We start from the raw sequence: 24964 nt of genomic DNA, 5'->3' as shown, positions 1-24964 counted from the left end.
ATTATTTTTATATATATATATATATATATATATATATATATATATAGCTCCTGTGTCCACTCCTGCGTCCACTTTACCATCAGGTCCATTTGGCTCAATGAATGATGAGAAGCCCTAATAAACTTTAAAAAAATCCCAAGTTTGAGTCCCACGGGGGCAGGACGTATCTGTCCTGCCTTGCCAAATCGCAGCTGAATTCCAATGGTGAATCCACACCTTAATTTAGAATAGACCTCCACAGCACTGTCACTTTTGTACAGAATTTAACCCAAATTTAGACTATTCAGGTGTCTTTTCAACCAAAAACGGCTCAGTTTTAAGCTTATTTTTTTAAAGGGGCTTAAGTAAAAGAGGTAAAAAAGAAGTCAAATTGAAGTCCGTGGACGGCATCTTTGTATCCACTGAGCAGTTTTTGGTAGAAAAGATGCCCGTGATTGACGTTGACGCTAAAATTGGGCTAAATGGGGGTTAAAAGTGAAAGTTTTTGAAAGAAAGGCATCTCTTCTCGGGCTGTATGAAGGGTGATTAAATGTTCTCATTTCAGATTCAGCGGCTTTGTCCAATCAAGTAGAACTTTGCCACTGGAGATCTTCAACTTATTAAGCACAACGATCCCCTCAGTGACACACAAACACCACCTCAATATGATATCGATAGTCTTGGAAGACATTCTGTCTGAGGAGTCGGCTTATACTGTATGTCTCTCTTTCAACTCGCAGCTGGGCAAAGCGATCGTGTGTTTTTTTTGACTCGCTGATGCTCCGACCGCATTACGGGTGGCTGAAAAGTGGGTGAAAAAGTTCTTAAACGTTAAGACCGGGACTCAAATACATTGTTAAAATTCCAGTCAGCGTTTTTTTGCGGGTCTTTAGCGTGGTCTTTAGACTTTGGTTGTGCTTTTCACATTCTTACGCTTGTTTGTGTGACACATAAGTCAAGGCGTAAGGGCTAAACCGCTCAGGCCCAAATGGGGGTGAAAAGAGGGCTGTAGACGTTTCAAGGCTTGCCTTTAACCTTGTTTGGCATTAAGGAAAAAAAAAAAGGAGACTCTGCTTCGAGCGGAAAAGAAAAACAGGTTTCTTACTTTGCAACTATTTATATATATGTCCATGCCGAAGTGTTGAGTAATTTCTCCCAGTAAAAACGTGCTTTCTTTCACTTTGGGCTCACTAAGTCTGCATGCTTCGTGTTTACACTCTGAGCCCACCTGTGAGTAGCTTGTTGATCCAGAGCTTGTCCTGGGGTCCCTCCCAGACGCCGGGGATCCCCCCTCCTTCTGGCTGCCGACAGAGGAGGAGTCTGAGCAGCTACTGTGGACTGGGGAAGAAAGACGGGAGTGTGTGAGAGGAAGAGGTGGCAGCATCACATATATGGCATGTCTGGAGGGGGCTGGACCCACAGATGCAGCTTCTGCTCCCGGTAGTGGAGCATTTGTGCTTGATTTGCATGCTTGAATTGTTTGACATTTACGTTAAGGTCTGTTTATGCATTTTCTAAAGCAAAAACTATCTCCACCCAGTAAGGTTCTCCTGAAATAAAGGGAGGTAGAGGTGAGACAAAGAGAGAGTAATCGGAGTGAGGAGCCCCCCCTCCTGCCTCATCCTATTCAGTGAATTTCTAACCCAAGGTAGAAATCCCACTGGACAGAACCTTGGGTTAGAAATTAGATGAAATCCACTCAATGAGACACCTGGTGAGCAGTATGTGCATTGCACCAAAGCATGAGCGGTAAATCACTTTGGCTCTAGGGCAACAATGGCCTTTGGAGATTGAATCGGCGGGAGGTGGGGGGGGTCTGGAATCTGAGGACTTGTACTTCAGACGGGGTGTTTTTATTCAAATCTGCGACGGCTCAACTCTGCGGACGAATGCATCTGATATTTGTGTTTACATGGCATTTGTGGCAGGACATTTAAGAGTCGATTTCCGGGCGCTCCCAGTGTAAACAGAAGGAGCTGTTGTGACTCCGTTTGTAATAACACACGACTGGTATCTCCTGCTCCGAATGCTCGCGGCTGCCTTTCAGGCGCTCTGCGGAACCATATAGTTTCTGAACAGGTGCCACACCGACAAAGATGTGCCATCAGATCTCACCGTGGCCACTCCGGAAATCAAATCAAACGTGTTTGTTGCAACGTTTTTGAAGGCAGCGGGAAATTCCTCATTTCAAGCAGTTTTCTGCAAAAGAGCAACATTCCCACTCTGAATTCGATGACTACACTTTTGGTGAACTAATACGACTCCAAACGAGTGCTGAGGCTTTTCAGCATCTGCCCACATTGTCGTGTAAAATGTAAAAAGCCATGCAACATTTACGAGGTGACGTCGAGTCACTTTGTGTTGTGTTTAAAGCTTCCCCTGCTGCTCCCAAGCAGCTCAAACAGCAATAAAATTCCGTCAACATCGTATCACTTAAACATAACGTGAGGTCATTACTAATTGAGTTTTTATAGATCCAACACAGTTCGAGCTCAGAAAGGCGAGAGAAAAACGACAGGGAAAACCTGCATTTTACAACGGGATTCATTCACGACGTAGAACAGGAAATAAGGCGCATCAAGAAGACAAGAGCGACAGACATTCATAGAGTCTATGGACAGCTCATTGTCAGCTTGGTGTTTAAAAGCCCTACAGCGAGGCATTAGTGGCACATGGTGACTAGCACGTCCGTGAGGACAGCATTCATCAGGAATGATATGAACAGGTTTTGGAGCAACATATGTCATAATCCAGATGAAATCCTTGTTTATTAAAATCTATTCAAATGTAATCCAATGTTTTTGTACTTTTTGAAGCTGAATATAGACTTAAAGGAATAGTTCGCCTCTTTTGACATGAAGCTGTATAACATCCCATACTAGCAATATCATTTATGAACATTGACTTACCCCCTGCTGCGTCCTGTGAGCCGAGTTCCAGCCGAGTTTTGGCGTTGACGAAGGTAGTCCGGCAAGTTGGCTGGGGCTTAAAAAATAAAGTGTCTTGCTTCTCAAAACAATATGCGTTCAAAAGAGTAATACATTTGCATCACAAAATGGTTCATCCAGAAAAAGTCAGACCTCACAAGCGCTTGGCGCTATTTTCTTTCCCTTCATATCAATGCGTACAGCCACCTGCCGACAGCTGCACCTGTTACGTGTTTACTGCTCAGAAGCAGGGGACTGCTCGGTCTGCACTTCGGTCTGCACGTTCTATACAGCATGCAGTGATATGAAGGTAGAGAGAAATAGCGCCAAGCGATGTGAGGTCTGACTTTTTCTGGATGAACGATTTTGTGATGCAAATGTATTACTCTTTTGAACGCATATTGTTTTGAGAAGCAAGACGCTTTATTTTCTAAGCCCCAGCCAACTAGCCGGACTACTTTTGTCAACGCCAAAATGAGGCTGGAACTCGGCTCACAGGACGCAGCGGGGGGTAAGTCAATGTTCATAAATTATATTGCTAGTATGGGATGTCATACAGCTTCATGTCAAAAGAGGCGAACTATCCCTTTAATCTGATTTGCAAACCATTGGACCCAATGTTTTATATTTTTAATACAGTTTAACTTCACTGAATTTGTAAGTATTGGTGATTATTTTACAGACAAAGACTTTATATATATATATATATATATATATATATATACATATATATATATATATACTTATATATGTTATATATACTTGATCAACATTTTAATCCAACACTTTATTGTGTTTATTTCTAACCTATCTGGACTTGGATGAAATGTTATGGCAGGTTCACGCTGTCCCAATGTTTACTGGATCAAAGTTAATAAATTTGGTCTTATAATCACCCGGACTTGTACTTTATGAATACAAGTAAAACAAGTAATGTATAAATCTCATGTCGCGGTTAAAACAACGCAACCCCCGCACAGTACTTACAGACCTCATTTCCAGAGAAAGTTGGGAAATTCTCTTTTCAGAAAGAAGAAGTAGAAAAGTTTATAGATTCGACGATCAGCAGACCAACTTGACCTTTGATCCTCAAACATCCGCAGAGCATAATAAAGTGACAAGACACAGAGAGTCTGAGGAAATCTCTGTTGGATGGTTGTGACCTGCGCATTAGAAACCATCATGCCACCATGAGCAGTGCAGCCACATGGCCTCAGGAGTACCTTGGAAAACTCCAGAAATGTCACTTTAAGCTGGACTAAGCAAGGAGGACGCTATATGCCAACACTGTTCTCTGGATACAAAGATTCCAAAGATGAGAGAGACCACCCGGGCTCTTATGAGAGAAAAAAGGCGCAAGGTGAGAAAGGTGATGGAAACGGTGTGCGTCGGATCCCAAGGCGTGGATGACTGGTGGATGTGTGAAGGTGGCATTAATGCAGAGGTGCATATACTGGAGAGACAAACGCTTCCATCAAGGCCACACCTTTTCCCGGGAGGTCAGTAGCTATTTCAACAGGATAATGCCAGACCTCATTCTGCAGGGCTTCCAACGGCGTGGCTACATAGATACAGAGTGAATGCATGGAGCGTGATGAAGAGGAAAGTCAGACAGAGATGCACTGTCGAGCAGCTGAAATCTCGTATTCAGCGAGAGTGGACAGGCTCCTCTGAAAAAACTGCAACAGTTAGCAACCTCATTTCCCAAACGATTGAAAGGAGTAATTAAGAGGATAGCTGATGTAACACACTGGTAAATATGTCTCTATCCCAGATTTTTTTTTTTTTTGAGTGTATTGCTGGCATCACATTTTAAAAAATGTGTTTATAGTATCTAAATACGATTAAGTTTGCGAGTAAAGACGCTGAAAATAATGCGTTCAGACGCAGCTGAACGGCAGCTTTAGTGTTCGGCGTGGCTTTGTAATGTGGATAGTTTGCTCGTGGGTAAGGTTTAGAAAGTAAGGCAAAGCGTGTCACCCATGTGTCAGCCTTGAGAGCAGTCAGAGGCAACCAGGCAGATCCAGCAGTGAAGGCTGCGGTGGGATTTGATCATAGCAGAAGTTAAACATGTATCCACACTTGAGGGTTTTTTTTTTTCGGCTCCGCTGTACATTCTGTGGAGGCATGTCAGAGGCCTTTTAGCATTCCACAGTGTGAAACGAATATCAACAATTCATTAAGTGGCCCAAGGGTGCTACATTGCAAAAAAAAAAAAACATTTACCACATTATTACCTCATCACATGAGGGGATACAGCCAGGACATGTTTTGTTTCCTGCCTGTAATCTCAGGGCCACATCAATTTTGGCTCAGAAAGCAAATCTAAACAATCCAATCTGATCACGTAATACCAGCGACGTCTCAAGGCCACCGCCTGAAGTTAAGCTTCTGTAAGGCGGCTGTGGAAGCCGCACGATTCACACTAAAGATAGCGCGTTTATCATCCAGACTTTCCCAAAATGTGATTGCATGTTTAATTCTTAGTGTAACTGATCTACCTTTTTTTTTTATTATTATTATTATCTATTATTATCTGTAGGACAAAGCTGTGAGTACAGTTACATACCAACACGTGCTTTCTGTGCGCTTACAGCTGTGTTCCTACCTCTGTCGCTGAGACTGTAGATGGAGTCCAGTTCTGAGCCTGGAGTTCCTGTCGCGTCCAGCAGGAGCTTACTGGAAACTCCCATGCAGAGCGACTCTTTAAGGCACAACTCTGAGGGAGGAAGAGAAATCACTCAATAAATATAACTGTTGCTCCAAGGCATTTGTGTAGAGCACTGCATATTTCTCCCCCCAAAGCCCGTTGGAATCCTGGCATGATCACAGAGTATTTTTCAGCTGGTAAGGTGCAACTTTGTTATTTTTAGAATGCATTGTCTGTGGGGACATTGCCATTTGAACAGCATTAATCCCTTCTTTAAGGATGCTGCAAAGCACCATGTGCAGGGTGATACTGAAATCTAAGCCAACTGCAGGAAGCACTGTTCAGACACAAGGAGACATGTGATAGCCAGCAGCTCCTTGTGTTTGGAAAGCTGTGCATAAACACAGGGACAAAAATCAAACAGCAAACTGAGCTGCTGCTGGTACTTTTATATGTTCTCGCCTGACAGGAAAGGCTATATTTAGCCCACATTTAGCTACACAAAGAGAAAAATCTGATTTGTTTAGTCTACAAAAATATTAAACCCAAAGAAGCCCTCCTCTACCTTTGAGCCTAAACAAAAACTTCCACATTTAAATTTCTGACTACAATAACCCCTGACTGTTTTTGAGTCCTATTTTCGAATATATTTGTGTACACAAATGAAATCAGGATTCAGGAAGAAAAAAATGGGAGCATTTCTGGTGCGGGATTTAGTGACACCTTGTGGCGAAGTTGCCAATTGCAACCACTTGCACATCCTTCATCACACCACCCTTCCTTCTAAGGGCCCATTTCTGGTTTCAATATGTCTCGGTCCCCATAGAGTGAAGACGTGCGGTCCTCCAAAGTTATCTCAAGCTGGGAGGTGCCGTCAGCAATACATCTTATAGTAGAGAGGATGAGGCACCAAAATAATAAAAGGGCAAAGAAGCACAGGTGAAAAAGCCTGTAAACAACCACACTGGACAGTAATCATCTTAACCATTAGGTTAATGCTACTCCGTCGCTATCCGTCAATCCGACTCCATGGTGACGCAGAGGCTATTAAACCTTTCGAAGTTCTCCGTCGGGCTGTCGGATACGCAAGGCAATTCACCTCCCGATCAGTAGGCGTCGCTACGCTAGACGACCCAATCTCGCGACGTCTATCGTGAAAGTCGTTGATTGATTGTTTACCTTCCGGCTCCGTTCCACTCCTCACAGTGAACGATGGCGACCAAGAGAGAAAGACTGTTGTTGGAGTTGGAGCTTATTGATTTTAAAATGCAAATAATTTTGATCAAATGTTGACCGGCACACAGTAAACTCTTTCAAAACTTTTTCTTTGTTGTTAGCCGACGAATCACAACCCTTGCGGTCTCCGCGAGGGTCTCCGTGGACGGAGAGGCCTTTCCCGGATGACCATAAATCAGGCTTAACCCCATCACAAAGCAGTTGACATTGACACATTTTTTTAGAATAGTGTAAAGCCTAAGGACCAACAACAGTGGTAATAGAACCAAGAGCAACTCAGAACCAAGATTGCCCCAAAGTGGCAGCAAAATGCCATAACATGTGCACAAAACCAGGTCACAGAACCATGTTCAGTGCATAAGCATTTAGGACAAGCTAGAGAGACAGCTATAAGCACGAGCTTATAACTAAGGCCCTCTCATTCATGAATTTATTTATCCGTTGGTTTGTAGGCTGAAATTACAATCAAGTGGTAAGTTTGACAGAAATATGTGCTCCCAATATGTAGCGGCGCAATAGCAACATAGCTATGTCCCAAAACATATGACAAAGTTGCAACAACTTGGGGCTCAGGCTAAGAATGAACAGTTTAAAGTAAAACAGTACATCCAGGGATTTCATCTTTTTAATTCCCTCCATCTACCTTGACCCCTATGTTATGCACGCTGCAACTTGAATGCAAGCAGATCCTGCCTCAGGCAGAGATGAGTGATGCTGAGCCAGCCCTCAGACTTGATGCAACTTTCCCTGGTTCCAGAAAAAGGTTTTCTCATTTCTCTCACTATAAGAGCTCCAAAGTGTGTGTAAAATCAGGCCACATGCATCACTGTATCAAAAGACTTTATGACATTGATGAGTTGACTTTTGAGTGGATGCCTCAGATGGCTGTGTGGATGGCTTAGAAGTAATAATGTACCTGTGTTGTTGATGGCATGTGTCCACAGCAGGTGGGCGATGTCCTGAGTCCAGGCCACCTTGCCTTCCCTGTCATGCGCTTGCAGTGTGATGCAATCTCTGGTTCTCGGAGCCTGTCGGACCCAGACTTCAAACTTCACCCCGTCGTCACCCACACTCTGAGTCAGACCCATCTCACCCGTCTGCAAGGAGAAGGCGGTGGACGCGTCAAGAATCAAATCACCTTTTCAGCGTTGTTTGGAAAACTCCTGCCAGCCGTTTACCTTGATGCTGTGTTTGTAGTTGTAGGAGGTGCGTCCCGGGCCCGTGCTTTTCTGCTTGGTAAAGATGACCACGTGCTGGTAGAGGAAAACGCTCCTGATGCCCGCTCGCTTTCTCCGCGGCCCCCCGCACACCGTGAGCTCGCCCTGCCGCACCAGTTCACCGCGCTCGCCCACAGGGATCTGAAATCACACGCATACACCTCAGCATCGTCGTGCCTTTGCCCCCGGTCCAGGCCTGGGGGCTCCGTTGGGAAAAGATTCCATTGCATTTTCTTTCTTAAGAGGCCATTTAGGCTTTGACTGGAATTTGAAGTACCGTAAATTCCGGACTATAAGCCACTACTTTTTTCCCAGGCTTTGAGCACCACGGTTTATAATACGGTCCGGCTAATATGTTTTTTATGTATTTAATATTTAATATATAATATAATTTTATAATATTTTATTTTTATTTTTATATTTTATTTTTATATATTTTTTATTCTTATTTTTATATTTTATAATATAATATTTTAATATAATATTTAGTATCATTTTAATATGTTTTTTTTTTTTACGGTCCGGCTAATATGTTCTTTTCGTTTTTTTCATGCCGCCAAAAACATTTCGCCTCGTAACATTAGACCAAGAAAATGAACAAATACTTCAGTGGTCCAATGAAATTGTACAATAAATCAAACACACTCACACTACTAAATTATTGTAAATTGGTAATTTGTCCTCATCCTAAACATGGAAAACAAACGAAGAAATCCATATGATGCAGCTTTTAAATTGAAGGCGATCAATGACTTTTCCTGGTAGGCTACTGTCTTCTTTTTTTTTTTACCAGCCGTGTTACAGGCACTGTTCGGAAAAAAAGCTTTTGCAGTATGTATTTGTTTATGTTTGACATTTGATTAAAATTTTAATAAATCCTCACATGTAAATATCTCATATTACAATGTGGACAAGTTTATCATCCGGTGCGGCCTATGCAAGTACAAAATGGATTTTCTTTTTAAAATTGGAGGGTGCAGCTTATATTCAGATGCGCTTTATAGTCTGGAATTTACGGTAGGTTGAATTATTCTGAAAAAAAAGTAACTATATAAAAATAAAGGCGCATTACTGCACCTGAAAGTTTAGAATACAAGCTGCTTTTACAAGTAAGGGGTAGTACTAGTAAGTTAAATTTTTGTGGGGTCTTTCAGCTGCCGAACGATTACAGAGGCGCTTTTTGCTGCTCTGTAGAACAAATTTGAGGTTGCAGTTTTTATGTTTTTGAGCAAAATTAGAGCATCCCTCACCCTCCTTCACCTTCTGAAATCTTCACTTTGGCATTGCAAAACATTTTATCCATAAAGACCGAAAGGCCTTGTCAACAATTCAATAAAGAGAGGGACAAAGCAACGTTATTATTCCAGTGCCTTCCTCTGTGGCATACTCCCACTTCACACGGAGGCTTTTTTTTCTGTTGGATCTTCACTCTAATTGGCCATCTGAGTCATGTCTTTTGTAAAAATGTGACTTTATTGTTCATGTCAATTACAGGGTTGAGACTTTGTGATGCCGCTGCAACTCCTCACAAAGGCAGATAGACGTTTGTGAAAGTCAAAAATGACATAGTGCTCCTTTAGGACTCAATACTAGACTCGCAGAGGCACAAATAAACAGCAAACAGGCCAACGTGAGCGACGCACCCGGCTACTAGTCTCACTGATGAAAAGCCTATGAAAAAGGGGACCGGCTTTTCGCTAGCAACCAGTGACATACAACTTTATTTTTGAAACTCGGGGGATGTGTGGGTCATGATATAAGTGATGCTTCACTTATATTACAAACACCCACATCCACACCCACTTAAACACATGTACAACTGCACTTAGAATCCTTTTTACTTGGAGAGCTGTTGCACCGCGATTTTGAAGTGGCTCGATGGAAGTGCTCTGCAGTTGTAATCTTTCCTCTCGCCCGAAGGTTTTGTGTGTGTGTGCGCGTGTGTGTGTGTGTGTGTGTGTGGGGGGGAGTTCAACATTTATCATGACTGCATCTGAGTGATACTGCTTTGTCAGAGTCACACTTTTAAGAGAGGTACCAAAGTGTTTATCCCTAAGAAAACCCGATCCGTCCTCTCGATTGGATTTTCTTTAGCCGTACTTTCCTCCATTTGCAATCTCTCAGAAGTAAAAAAACTAAGAAAAGGTTATCTTCCTTTTTGTCGTTTACTTAAAAAATTGGTTTCTTGTGGTAAGCAAATCTCATACGACCCTCTCGTAGTAAAAAGTTATGGAGAAAATGCTATTTAGCTGCTTTAAATGAGTATCAAATTACATTTTAAACGTAGATAACCTCAACAGAATGTGCACCTCTCTGTGTCCAGTATTAAATACCAATGTACTTGTCTTCATTACCCTTAATAATGAGTATTAAATGGGAGAAAACGTGGTTAACAGTTCCATCACTTTCACTGGCCTGACCTCATCAAGATGATTTAGTTTCTTTCCCTCTAAGAAAAGAAAGTGGGACTTGACAGTTGCAGACTCATAAACTGGGACAGGCGCTCTCACCGGACATCCGACGATGAGGTCACTGGCCCTGAGGTCCTCGCCGTGCCTCTGGGCGTGTCTGAGGATGGAGAGGGCGGAGTCTGAGGCCGGATTTATACCCCCCAGCTCTTCCAGAGCCTCGCAGTACTGCTCCAGCCTCTGAGTGGGAGCCTGAAGACAGTGAGGGAAGGACAGAGGGGACAGGGGGGAGGCTTGGGGGAGTTTGGACTTGAGGGGGGGGATAACAGAGATGTAGGAAATGTAAAAAAAGGTGTTAGGTTTGGAGCATCTCTGTCGGTGTTTCCGCATTATATTTAAAGCTTTGGGTGCTGGCAGTCATGCCGATGTTATTTCCAGACTCTGTGTGGGTAAGGTTCAGGGTAATCTAAAAAGTACTACCTCCCAGGCAAGGCCATTTTTGGGGCTTAACTATAAACTCTATTTATATAACTCTATTTATCCCCTCATCTAGTTCCTGCAGTTGAAACTGAGGGGGGAAAGGACATCCTAGAAGAGCCTAGTTCCTGGAGACTAACTTCTGTTTCCTTGCGCTTTGATAAAACTAAAAAAACGATGATTGTGGTTTTAACGACTGCTTGAGGACACAATTTGCTGAAAACAGTTCCATAATTTCCAGGCTTATATTGAGTCATCTATTTTCATATTTTGTGATTTACTTAAGTTGAATTAGTTTTATTCAAATCATTTTAAATTCATGTTCCAGCTGTTTTGGGTTTTTTTGCAGCCACCGATCCCAGATTCCGCTCAAACGCAGTTACCTGTGCCGTTTTCCGCATTCACTGTCATAACTATCATCTCCACCATCCCCCGAAATGATCGCCATCACCATTAAACCTTCACAGCGGCTTCATTGCCATCAACATAACCATAAACCTTCTTGTTTCCCTAATCCACAGTGCGTTTGGGCCCGTGGTGTGAGTGCACGCTGCCCCCTGGTGGTTATCTCTTAGAATTTCCCCTCCCTGAAACACAACTTCAGTGCAGCTTCAGAGATCTTAAGCGCTGTGATCTCTCCACATAAAGACCTCGTAGTAATCTCATCATGGTGTCGATGTATTAGTTTTAGTTAATTGTAGCTTGGGAGCTCAAATTACTTTCTTTATAATCTGCCTTTAATTGGCTTTTCTAGTTGTATATTGAACATGTAATTAACTTGACTGTATACGGCTCATTTTTAATTGCTGCCACTAACAAATAAAGCGACTTTAATTGGGTTGTGCTTGTGATGTGCTCCAAAAACGCTCTTACTGATGCTCTCACATTGTGTTTTAACAGATTTTCTGCAAACAAATAAAATAAAACCTATGACCCTTCCACTCGCACTATGTGTACAGACTCAGGAGTGTGTGTTCAGTAGACAGAAAACAGGGCCCCTGTTCTTCTGACCAAATATATGCTAACTGAAATGAGATGGCAGCAGGAAACCCGCAGGAAAACGACCCGGAGGATTAAATCTCTTCTCCTGAAATATGCGTACGGACACAGCATTGCGTTTTTATAGATTCGGTCGTTTGAATTAGCGACAGAGAAAAGAGGATTCCTACCTTGAAGAAGTCGGCGGCCTGAGTGACCAGTGGGGAATCCACTTCCGGTTTAGACCTGATGTAGTGGGAATACTGCAAAAACTGCTCCCGCTTTACGAGGGAAAACCAAGAAAGACAAAAGAACAGACATGGAAAAATAAATGACATGAAAGCAGAGGGAACTGCGGTTCACTCAAACACACAACAAACCGTTTACAGTATATATATATATATATACTATACTAGGGCTGTCAAAATGAACGCATGGATAACAAGTTTACGGAAATTCCTCTTTTTTTTGTAAGATTAACGTGGGCATGTTCTATAAATATGACCGCTGGCTCCGCTTCTTAGTTTGACAAATCAGGATTTGGCTGAACCTTGTGGATGGCAAGCTAAACTGGATAAAGAAAAGGGTCTTTTCATTGCAAAGTTCGTCTTCAAAACACCTGCCAGATGTTTCTCTCGACAGGACCAAAGTTATCCGCTGTTACTGTCAATGTGAAATTAGTTGTTGAGTCTCAAATAACACTTAGGCGCGGTTACGACGTGAGGAATTATTAAAGAGTGACTGTTAAAAACATTCAGGTCAATATGCCCTTCTGTTGCTGCTTGTTGGATGAAGAATGTTGTGGACACTCTCAGTGGGGTTACATAGCTCTGAAAGGATCAGATAACTGGCTAAATTACAATAAGATTGAGTTATTAAGTGCATGTAGACACCTTAATCTGACAAGAAATTGGGTCGAATCGAGTTACTCGCGTTTATCGGATTAAGACACCGAGATAACTCGGTTGAAAGTCAAATTAAACGTGTTTGTAGACGGGTGAAGCACGTGGTGAATTAGACTTTGCGTTCTGTGCATGCTCGAGATTTTTTCCCGGGGTCGGGAACCGTAAGTCGGAAGAGACGATATTACCGTTGTAGTCGCCGTCAGAAAGAAAAACAACGCGATGGAGGATGCGCCGTTGTGCATCGTGTTTGTGCAATAAGCAGCTCACCACAACGTAGCTTCATCTTGCTCTTAATTCGCCATTTTCTCGAATGCCTGACTTTGTTGTTGGTGGTGTTGAAGGGGTCAACAGGAAGTGGCTCTATTAGCAATAGTTGAAATGGGTACAGCGCCACCTATCGTATCGGAGTATGACATGCTTTGTGCCTCTGATCCGATTCATTCACCGCCATATATCCAAGGATAATTACCCTTTCTCAACTCATTCTTATTGTAATTTAGCCAATTATCTGATCCTTTCAGTGCCATGTAACCCCACTGACAGTGTATCGGGACAATTTGTTATTAGTTTTGGGTTGTTAATGTAAAAAAATAAAACGCATTTGCATTAAGAACGCACATTACCACGGATGCTACCATGTTGATCAGAGCACTAAAAAACCTCTATTTAAGGTGCATTTAGAACATATTAAAATATATGTTAAAACATATATTTTGTGATTATTCACGAGTTAACTACAGACAACGTGTGGATTAATCGTGATTAAATATCTTAATCGATTGATAGCCCTAACATATATATGTGTATATATGTGTATATATATATATATATATATATATACATATATATTGATCAGTTTGCCGTTCCTGTATTTCTGAAGTTCCTTCACTTTAAATCAGATTAACAGCCCAAAATCTCAATCCGATCAGACAAATCTGAGGAAGCTCTGTCAGAGTGAATTTTTAAGCAGATTAAGAGTACAAGAAGTAAAAGCGCAGGTTGTGGATTGACCTTTCCCTTAAGATTTTTGGTACTTACATATTTGCTGAAGCAGTCCTGTTGCAGCAAGCTCTGCACGAGAGCCCCCTCCATGGCAGGGAGCAGGTCCTGTGAGTGAAAGGCACTGAGGCTGCTCCAGCTGGGAAAGAGCGAGTCCGCCTTCCCCCTGATGGAGGCCGGGGTGTCTGAGAGCTCCAGCAAGGGAAGGTATGTCTCCTCTACCCCCTTCAGGATCGTGACATACTGCCTCTCTGAGCTCAGCATTCTGCACCAGAGCAGGTACAGCTTACTGCAGGATGGGGGGGCAGAGAAGAGCCAGAAGTAAGCATCAGACAGGGATCAAGGAGTTTGTAATAAAAACATGATCTAAGGTTGCATTCCAATGAAATTCCTCTGAAAGACAGCCTCCAAGCATAATGCAATGGAGAGACAGGGTAAAAAATGTGTTTATAATGGAAAAAATCACAGCAAGACTACAGTTGAAAACAGACATGTTTGATGAAAGATGGTCATTATTAGTACAGGTAACTCTAGTTACCTCTATATTCTTGGTTTTTTTTATATTTTTTTATATATCTTTTTATACATATATATATTTTTTTATTAATTACAGGATAGTAAGTTCTGTCTTTTTCTTTTTGTATTGTTGTTGCTCTCACCTGTAAATGACTCGTACTTTGTATGGTTGTTTTTCTCACTTAAAATACTCATATTAACGCAGAATGCTCGTTAGGGCATGTAGAGCGAAGAAGAGAGGATTGGATTAACGGAAATATGATGTAAAGGTGCAAAACAGTGACTGCAATTTACAAGGATCTGGTCAGTGGAAGAAAAAAAAAAAAGAGAAAAAGGACTTTTAAAGAACTTTAAGCAAGTATAATATAACATATATATATAATATAATATACACCCCCTCTGTGTTTGTTGAGTTTGTGTTTGTATGTAAATAAAAAATCAGTTATAAAAAATGAAATTCCTCTGAAAGACTCAATTTGTATTTGTGGTTCCTCCTTCATTCAAGCATTTCCTGTTCTAGTGGAATTCAGTTGAGTGCTGCTCTTCATTCATTTCCTCGCAGGCAAAAAACACATTACACAAAACTAAGAACAGGACAAAAGCGTCGAAGAACCACACATGCCTCTGCGCAGTTGAACCGGCTCTGTCCGTCCCCGTCTCTCTCTCAGTCCTGCCCAGTAGGACATGCTGCCGGGGCGACCCCGTATGGTCCACCACCTCCTTGCTGCTGACTTCCACTCCTCGGATCAACACTCCTCCACCCCCTCCGCCGCTCCAGCCTGGAATGGCCGCAGCCATGCAGGTGGTAATGACCGGGTCAGCTAACGTCCGCCGTCCCAGCCAGGACATGGGGGAGCTGCGACTCGCCCCTCCCGCTGGGGACTCTGCAGATTTGGGGGTTGCCGTGCCTCTGCGAGGGGCCAGGAGGGCCTGCAGGTCAAAGCTTGGGTGGCGCTTCCTGGGTGGCTTGGGAGGTAGCGGGGCCTCGGTGGGCTGTAAAATCATTAAGATGGTTAAAAACTATGCTGAGGAATCAATTCTGCATTTGTCACTTTGTTAAAGTTTCATCAAATCATTTTGTAGACATCAGGAAGCAACAAATTCCAGACAGAAAACCTTTCGATGAGGATACAGTGACTGAGAATCCGGAGGACATTTAGCATTTATCTGGAGTCATATTTTTAGGCCCTCTTTCTTGGTTTCCCTTGTTTCTTAACGGATAGATCTGGCTCTGCTGGGGCTAAATCCTCAACTGTGTTCAGTATTCAGTCACTGAACATGTTTAGATATAATTATCGAGTGAATTTGAAGTAAAATGTTGAAAATTTCAGAAAGTGATTTTTCAAAGAGTTCTTTCTACTGTATTAGAAAGAAAAAAAAATCTTCAGGACCATTTTCAATTGGGCATTTTGTAATTATTCTTTCAGGTGAGCAAGAAATTTCCATGTTTCTTCAACAGAAATTGAAGGATTCGTGGAGTTTATCATTTTGAACTGAACTGAACCGCGTATGCCGGCCCCGAAAAGGGAGTAGATTTCGATCAGTCTTGTCTCTTTTTGACGCAAGTTGGAAATGCTGAAAATATTATCCATTTTACCAAAAGGTGTTTTTCTATTTCAGGGAAATAGCGGAGCAAATCATAGAAATGACACCGAGGCTTTTGAGACAGCTGCAAAGTAGTCTGCACAAACTCACGCTTTTCTTTGTGGGATTCAAAAGGTTCTGCAGGAACTTCCCTCCCCCAGCTCCCCCCGCTCCGCCTCCACTCCCCCCTCCCGCTGCCTCTTTCTTATTTCCTTTATCGTCTCCTATCTTCAACGTGGAGCACGTCTGCGGTCTGAACAGAGACGCTAGGGACCCCCAGGACTGCAGCCCCCCTTCTCCTCCTCCAGCTCCCAACCCCCAGTCGCCCTCTCCTTCGGGACCCATCAGGTCCCACAGGCTGCTGGCGGAGGGCGTTTTGGGCTTCCCTTGGTTCTGATTCTGTGTCCGGTCAGACTGGAGAAACCGGGGTTTGACCTGCGCCACGGTCCTCTGGTAGCGCTCCACTGTCTGGGTCCAGAGATCCAGGTGCGCCCCGCCTCCCAGCTCTATGGCTAAAGAGCGCGCATCCTGGAAACGTGATGGGGGGATTGGAGGGAGCGAGGCGAGAGGGCAGGTAGAGGAAGAGGGAGAAGGTGAGGAAGGGGTGGAGGAGACGGCGTCGCACCACTGGGTGGCCTGCACAGGGCGAAGAAAAGATGAGCGTTGATTTCAAACCGTGACCGAGCGTTTCTAACTTCCCTTTGAGCATTGCATGTTTTTCCTTCGCCGCGTTACCTCAGTTAATGTGGACAGCAGCCTCTGTGTGTTGTCCAGAGTGGTCCAGCAGTCTGAGAGACAGTGGGACATGTCTCTCAGCTTCTCCCTGACCGGAGGAAGTCGGATCTGGACGTCGCTCAGGCCAGCCCAGTTCAGTTCACACCAGCCCTCCAGATCACTGAGCACTGTCAGAGTCTCACTGTGCAGCTCCTAAAACATACAAGAAGATTCACCGTTAAGATTCTCCTTTTGTACAAAAAAAAAAAAAAGAAGAAGAAAATCATAAATGGAATTGTTCTGAAAGACAAATATGCCGCCGAACAGCATCATGTTTTTGAAGCGGGTTTTATGAAGCAGTCCAGGAAACTTGGCTCTCGGGTGAGCAAAATCAGTTTCAATAGCAGTTTCTGCCACTAGAGATCTCTTAATCTAAACCGCAACAAAAGATGCACTTTGCTTAAGTTGTGAAGAAGTAATATAGAGTCATGGCAGTTTTTGTCTGCAGATCAAAATTTACGACATGAACGTGGAAGGAACTGTTCACAATCAGAGTTTCAGTTTCATGTGCATTAAGTTCATGCCTTTTTTGCGCTAGGGAAAGTAAACTCCCTTCCAATTCAAAGGTTTATACGTACCGGAACATAAAAAAACCAGCATCTGGCTCTTGCCAGGTGTTCCAGTTAAGTAGATACAACCTCAAATGAACAACAGCACATGCCATTTGAGCACACAATCTGAGCCAAAATGCAGAAGCAGTGTGAAAAACTAGGAATTGAGAGGGTAAGTAGCAGCCAGATGCTGCTAATCAAATGTACTTGACCTCTATTAAAGCAGACGTTTTAGCAGTCTGCTGCTCTGGAACCTTCATGTGTGGTTTAACACAATGCCAAGGAGGAAAGACACCAGCAATCTGTTGATCTTTGGCCAGAATTTGCAGCACGGCATCAGTGGAAAACCAAACATGGCACGTGAGCACAAACCCTTCATGCCAGTTGCCAAGCATGGTGGTGGAGGGTTGATGATTTGGGCTCGTTCTGGACGCCTTGCAGTCATTTAGTCGACCATGAACACTCAAAAGTTACAGTCTCATTCATTTTAGGTGATTACAACATGTTTCATGAGAAAAACGTATGTATTGTGGACAAATAATTAGGGCTGGACAAGTTAACTTGTTATTTTCGCGTTAACTCGTTAATTATTTAACGCTGATAAATATTTTATTGCGTATTAATCGCGTAGATTTTATTATTTATCTTATTATTGTACAAGTCTGTTGCTCACAGGCTTTTACTTTGTAAAAGTCTGTTGCTGTCTGCTGCGGAACCGGAAAAGAAATTCATTGGCGGATCCACCAAACATGGAGAAGGGTACGGAACTTTTACTCTGCCATTTTCATTTTAAAGTTCTTCCAGATGGCGGAGTCGACAGAACCAAAGTCATCTGTAAACACTGCCAAGTTGAATTGTCTTATCACCGTAGTAGTTCCAGTCTAAAATATCACTTAAAGGCAAAACACACAACTGATAGCAGCAAGTCATTCAAGGAAACAGACAGTGGAGCGAGGCTTCTACATAAAAACTACATAAAGATGATGATGTTAAAAGTGTCTTTGCACAACAAATGTCATGGAACTTTCATTCATATGGCAGCACATTTAAAATAAAACTAAATGCTAAAAGCTATACACTACTTTTGAATTCATTTTTGGATTTTGCGTACAAATCCGATTAATCGTGATTAATCAGGGAAATCATATGATTAATAAGATTAAAAATTTGAATCGTTGCCCTTGAGTTGCGGGGCTTCCTTTTCATATCCAGGCCAGGACTGCATAGGAATGCAGACAATCATTAAAAACCTGTCACATTTTTTAAGAAAGGGTTTGAAACTGCAACTTTGCCAATGAATTCCCTCCGTCTTGCTGTCAATCTTAACAGTTTTGCTTGAACGCTACCAAAGCCCACTCATGTTTTCAATGCTTCTCAGTCTCCTTGAGCACCAAATCTTCTGCTGTCAAAAACCTTTTTTTTTTTAATCATTTAAGGACCTTTTCTTCAGTCCAATGAGTGTAAGACAGTAATGACTGTAATTCTTGGTACTACAGGTTGATGGTGCCAAAGTCATGAATTTTCCGACCCACACAGCACACATAGTGGCTTTAGCTTCATGAGCGAGTAAACTGAAATGGTACATTTGCTGACTATGGACTATTTCAATGCAAACTGAAAACACTCCAGTGGAAACCTCACACGCAAGTAACTGTGCCACTCACATTCGCTGTGTCTCTGAAGGTTCTGAACTTCTGCTGTTTGAGTGAGAGCCTGCTGAGGGAAAGAGGAGGGTCCTTGTAGTCCTCCAGCTGCGACTGCACTTGCTCAATCTCCTTATCACACTGTGGGTTAAAGGCCAAAAGAGAAAGAAGGGCCAGAGGAGGACACGAGTTATTTTACAGCGCATGAAAAGTGGAGGAGAAGTGGGTGCAAGGTCATGGATTGGCGGTACACAATTCGTTGAGTTGTTCTGTCACACTGTTACCAAGAGAAGGGAGCGGGATGCTTAGAAGTCTGAGAGGAAGTAAAGGAGAAAATTCGGAAGAGGAAGTGAGTCGGAGAGTTTCACTGTAGTCCATTTTGGGAACAGGAGAGAGAAGTGACGGCAAGTGGATTAAGAAGAGTGAAAACCTCCGCAGATGAGCAGAGGAAATAGGGAAAGAGTGACAACATTATTTATTATCCGCATCATTTCCCCCAAAAGTGCCGTTCTTATAAATTATCCCAAAATTTCATTCTGACCTTCAAACATTCTCATATAGACTGATCAATCTGATTCCTGCTGGAAAAGATGATAAGAAAAGTAAGAAAAAAAAAAAAAAATCACATTCATTTTCCTCCTCTTGGACGCACCTTTTCCAGTTTGTCCACCAGCCCTGCCAGTCGTCCCAGCGCCTCCAGGTCACGCCCCCTCTGGTTGGACACCTGGACAAGTCGGTGAAGGGCGTCGTCCACGCTGTCGTAGAGTTGAGAGGTCGTGGCAAGAGCAGCCCTGCAAGAAGCAAAAATACACTGATTGTTTTGGGTTTTCTTTCTTTTTGTTAATTAAAAGCGACTGACCGTAAAATCTTGCCAAAACATAATCACACGTTTAGGTTGGTAGGACTGCTGTAGTTATGAAAAACTGTCGAAACTCATGACTGAGCCAAATCTTTGGATCATCTTTAAGCTGTGGTGGTACACAAGTTGCATCACCCTTTTATCTTAAGGTCCCCTTTTCTCCTAAAATAACTGTAATAACTTTGGTTTTCCTGACGAGGAGTATTTTTAATCTAACCCATCTTCACAAAATAGTGGCTCAATAAAAAACACAAGTAGTGGTGAAGGAAAAGACTTTTAGACTGAGCTTGTGCCCCTCAGGACCAACAGTGTCTGAACAATTTAAGGAGGTAAATTCTTTACATTTAAAAAAAAAGATCTATTTTGTAGCTGTACACAGTCCTGTCAGGACCTTGGTCTTGTTGCCAGGTCTGCTGATTGTAAGCAACTTTGGGCTTCTTTTTCTTTTGTTTTTTTCAAAATTCGCTTGTAAATATCAGCGGCCGCAAGTTGCAGATTTTTGGGCTTGTTGCAGAAGTTTGAGTTGCTTATTTAGCCGTCCTCTGAATAAGCATTTTGCCTGTTTAAACAAGCATAAATTACACAGTTTGCCGTCTCCTCCGCCCCTCTCCTTCCTTCTTGCACACAGCTGACAGTGAGTCAGCGAGACAACTGAAACAGCGTTTCAGAGTTAACGTTAACAGAGGTTCTGCAGGTACTTTGCCGACCATGCTGAGGACTTGGTGGCCAAAACGTGGATAAACACAGCAAAGAGTGGGTTTAAAGACTGGATTGGGCTGCAAGTGAACACATTTTAAGGCAATTTGCAGCAGGCATGGGGTGAATGCAGATTTACTAGGTCACGTAAAAGGCTCCGTAAAAAACAGCACATTGTCGATAATGAGGACTGTGGGAGAGATACATTCCCATTTGGTCTTCTGTTTGAAATGATGACTCTTAACAACATGTGGCAGAATCATATGTTTTATGTGCAAGAAAGGAAATGATATAATGGTCATCAGGACAGCCAACCACTAAAAAAACTGTTTTCTGCTTTAAAGCTATGGTAGGTAATCCTAGAGAGCTAGCAAGAGAGCTAGCAAGATTCGAAAGTGTCCCCTCCTCTAAGCTCCACCCCCCCCTCCCCATTCCGTCAGTAGCCCCTTTCACACTGCGACCCGCTACCTTAGCGGGTCCAAATTGCACCTTCGACCCGCGTCGAGCAATGTGAACGCTTGGCGTGTTAGGGTGACCCGTGTCGCCTGAAGCCGAGTTCAGGGGGCATTGCCTAGTGGCAGAGCGTCACACGAAACACATAAAATGCTGGGCGTGTACACTGACGTAGGCACAAGCCATGCGTCGGAGGTAGGGTTAAATACACCTGTCTGCATCAAATTTTTTCAAACAAACGATGGCGGGACACCTTGAGAACTCGTTTTTGCAATCCAGTTCATGGAGATGTTACTTTACGGTGCGTCTTGCTGCGTGGGAAACCGCGCTCTCCCATCTTTCTCGCCAGCCCTTCCAGCAGAGGTCCATCTTTCACCGCCCCCGACATGTGGCGGTAAATAACGTCCTCTGCTCGGAGGCTGAGGAGCTCGCGGACCTCCTTGTCTCCCCAGTGGGCCATATTAAAAAATGTCTCCAACTTGATGTAGGCTAAAACAGAGTGAAACTTGTCCTCACCTGTCTCTGTTGTTCTGAATCAGCTGTCCATTCTGTCTTTTAAACTCCTCACGTCACGCCCACGTCCGACCCGCGTCGATTGCGTTCACACCAAACTCGGCTCGGCAAAAAGACTAGGGTCCGACGCGGGTCGAAAGGCGAGTCGAGTTGACGCGGCAGCCCGGGTCGGCAGTGTGAACACAACAGCGGACACGCTAAATTCGCGAATTAAACGCGGGTTATTCGGCAGTGTGAAAGGGGCTAGTGCTTCATCCAAAGCCGGTAGAACCGCATGCGCACACGGAGCAGGGAGCCGACAGAGGGGGGCGTAGGCAGAAAGCAGAGGCATCTGATTGGTTTTTGTAGATTGGTCAGCTTTTTCTCAGTCCTGCAGCTGCCACAGAGGTCTGATTATTTTCGTCCCTTTTTCTAAATACATCTTGTATAGATTTCTCTCAGGACAGACGGACCATTTCACCCAGTATTACAAAATGTGTTTCTGAACAGGATTACCAACCATGCCTTTAAGTCCAGTTGTTTCAAATTGCATTCTGTACTCCCCTAGTTAGATGTGCTATTTTTTAGCGAATAAGTGTACTCTAAGTGATATGTAGGTGTGTGTGTGTTTATGGGGAGAGGTCACAAAGTTTTCAGCATTTAGGCTTTGAGAAGGATACGTTATCAGCAGTGATGGAAATGCTAACTCGCAGTGGAAGATGTTTTTTTTTCTTTCCTCATGCCGGTTTTTATTTATGCTAAATAGAAGATGTCAATATAGCGTATATAAAATAAACATGTGTCGTCGGAGAACGAACAAGCTGAGAATAGTCACAAATTCTGGCAAATGGTGACACCGTCGCCATCAAACACTCTAGACTATACATCTATTTGTTCTCAGTTTGTTGAGAGTGTACAAAATGCTAAGACCCTAATGGCAACATTTTACAGAGAGTTACCGTTATGGAGAATTTCAGAGGTGTTGGATCTGTGTTGATGTTTGGAGAGGTGCCTTAGCTGATGTTATCATAGTATCAACACACACATTGTGCGAAAAAGCTGCTGTATAAACAAGCTGATTAGCTGGGCTGTTAGCTAGGGAGGCTAAAGCTAGTCCACGGCACACAATACGTGGATTCTCCAGGTTTTGTCCAAGTATGTGTAAAAATTTTGTTAATCAGAAAAACCTTTCCTCCATGTTGATGCAAAATAATAGAAAAAAAGACAAATTTATTTGGTGCTCTAATTCAATTTAACTATGGTTCAAAGTAAAGCTTGACACTAGCTTGAAATACTAGCATCTATGGCCTTTTTCAGTGTACTCTGTCAGTGTGTGTTAATAAGCATTGGTCAGTTGGATTTTTTTTTTTTTTAGTTTCACATGTCCATTGATGTGTTATGGGAAGGCTATATTGAAAGGCTATACGGTAAGCACTATTTTTTACAAGGTATAAACAAGGTGATTGGCTGGGCTGTTAGCTAGGGAGGCTAAAGCTAGTCCACAGCACACAATAGGCTACATGGGTTCTCCAGGTTTTCTCCCAGTATGTGTAAGAATTTTGTGAATCAGAAAAAACTTTCCTTCATGTTGATGCAAAATAATAGAAAAAAAGACAAATTTATTTGGTGCTCTAATTCAATTTAACTATGGTTCAAAGTAAAACTTGACACTAGCTTGAAATACTAGCATCTAAGGCCTTTTTTAGTGTACTCTGTCAGTGTGTGTTAATAAGCATTTGTCAGTTGGATTTTTTTTTTCTTAGTTTGACATGTCCATTAATGTGTTATGGAAAGGCTATATTGAAAGGCTATACGGCAAGCACTATTTTTAACAAACTGCTTTACTGTGAGCATATATCCACTAAACAACTTACAAAGGACCACATGTAAAGTGTTTGGCTTAAATTTTTTTTTAATGGATGATGGCGGAATGTGAAAAAGTGAGAGATGACCCAGTTTTTCCAGTTATTTCCGAGGTGGTCATTGTATTTCAAAAACTTGAAAGATTTACCACGAAGCACAGATGTCAATCCTACAGAAGATAAAAAAGTATGATCCAAAAAAAAACAGTAGGATTCATCTTTTTATAAATGGACAAAAGTGGTGCACCAATGGTAGCAGAGCACACCACCTAAATTTAAGGTCTCTGGTACCTGCAGTCTGGTGACTTCTGTGCCAGGCCAGATGAACAACTCGTCAACCCCGCCAGCCAGGCACCACCCCGCTGCTGGAGTTCAGTCAAGCGTTGGTCAGCTAGGACACTCGCCATGAGCTGTCTGTGTTTGTCTATGCTCTGGGGAACAGCCTGAAAGAGATACATTTGCTTATTAAACTGTCCGAACACTTACCTTTTTAAAACGTTTTATCACATTATTCAGACGTAGAAATTGAAAGTGATACAGTGAGCAGAAAGGATAGGAAGCATGTGATGTTAGATGACCTTTATGTTGTCAGGCAATGGCTCTGTCTCCATTGCCTGCTGGGCTTCTCCAAGCAGTGAGAGTGCGCTCTCACAGCGCTCTGTCAGACTCTCCAGACTCTGAGGGGAAAAAGGAAAAAAAAATCATTAGAAGTGGAATAAGTAACTATGAAATGAACATTTAAAGTATTCCATGGAATTGACTTAAAAGGAAAACAGTAAATTAAGGAGACTCAGTTTGAAATGACAAGAAAGCGAGGTCACAGAAAGTGCAGAAGACAGGAAAATGTTTTCATTTGTTTGGATTGGATAAAGCAACATAAACTATCTGGGAGAAAGCCATTAAAGAGTCCTGAGATTCTAATGAAGCCTTTAATTATTTTGTTGGTTAATCCTCTCCGCCCAGTTCATCATTTATGTCGGAAATCATCGACCGCCATCAGACAGCCACACTGTTCAGCCAGCTTTGTATTATTGCTCCACCTTCTCATTTAAGTTTGTCCTCCAGCACTATTACTCCTACAACTACTCTCCAACTTTTGTGAAATTCCTTTAAACTGGAGGCACATGAAAATTCAGCCACATTATGAGCTGTTTATGAGCTGTAATGCTTATAAAACAGTATCTACAAACAATGCAAATTCTGCTGATGCGACTCAGAATATGGAGATTATTCACAAGAACAATGTGAATTGGCAAGACAACCACAACAATGCACACTCAGGGCCATACATCCCAAGATATCTGTTCTGTGGCTCTGCCAGTGATAATACTAAAACTCAAGTGAATAATGAAATATGCTAAGGCAAAATGAAGAAAATAGGTTCAGGGAGTAATGTTTATTTAATGTAAAAAGAGAAAACACAGTGTGTTACCAGTCTGAAGGCTAGCCAGTCTGAGTGACAGTGACTGTAGTCTCCATCCAACTCTGTGGGTAGCTGTTGCTTGTCTACATATTGCTGAAGAACTCCTGTTCCCCGCACTGTGTGGGCCTGAAGAGAAAAAAAATAAGACATCAGCGGCAAAGAAGTGGTATTTTTTCAACTGACAGGTGTTAAAAAACTGGCAAAAAGGCACAAGATATGAATCTAAGAGGATGTTCAATGCAGTCCTCTAGTGGTTGTGAGAGTATGAAAATGATGCCAATGAGGGTGACAGTCACATTGAAAAAAGAATGTATTTTAGTCCAAACCATGACCTG

General features: G+C 42.6%; 1 protein-coding gene across 1 annotated transcript in view; it reads right to left on the bottom strand.

Moving 5' to 3' along the window:
• The window catches only part of arhgef40 (Rho guanine nucleotide exchange factor (GEF) 40), a 53147-nt gene that overhangs the window by 5193 nt on the left and 22990 nt on the right, over nucleotides 1-24964 (bottom strand). The window contains exons 11-25 of the mRNA XM_075450855.1: nucleotides 24639-24755; nucleotides 23785-23883; nucleotides 23498-23649; nucleotides 19497-19635; nucleotides 18866-18985; nucleotides 16612-16803; nucleotides 15988-16512; nucleotides 14915-15285; nucleotides 13816-14065; nucleotides 12064-12153; nucleotides 10520-10726; nucleotides 7971-8150; nucleotides 7709-7889; nucleotides 5515-5625; nucleotides 1208-1317 (exon numbers count right to left, since the gene is read on the bottom strand). Coding sequence (XP_075306970.1) covers nucleotides 1208-1317; nucleotides 5515-5625; nucleotides 7709-7889; nucleotides 7971-8150; nucleotides 10520-10726; nucleotides 12064-12153; nucleotides 13816-14065; nucleotides 14915-15285; nucleotides 15988-16512; nucleotides 16612-16803; nucleotides 18866-18985; nucleotides 19497-19635; nucleotides 23498-23649; nucleotides 23785-23883; nucleotides 24639-24755 — 2844 coding nt within the window. The remainder of the gene's footprint in view (nucleotides 1-1207; nucleotides 1318-5514; nucleotides 5626-7708; nucleotides 7890-7970; nucleotides 8151-10519; nucleotides 10727-12063; nucleotides 12154-13815; nucleotides 14066-14914; nucleotides 15286-15987; nucleotides 16513-16611; nucleotides 16804-18865; nucleotides 18986-19496; nucleotides 19636-23497; nucleotides 23650-23784; nucleotides 23884-24638; nucleotides 24756-24964) is intronic.

The sequence above is a fragment of the Odontesthes bonariensis genome, chromosome 19 (genome assembly GCF_027942865.1).
Source record: "Odontesthes bonariensis isolate fOdoBon6 chromosome 19, fOdoBon6.hap1, whole genome shotgun sequence".
NCBI classification, from domain to species: Eukaryota; Metazoa; Chordata; class Actinopteri; order Atheriniformes; family Atherinopsidae; genus Odontesthes; species Odontesthes bonariensis.
This window is presented reverse-complemented; position numbering and strand designations above follow the sequence as displayed.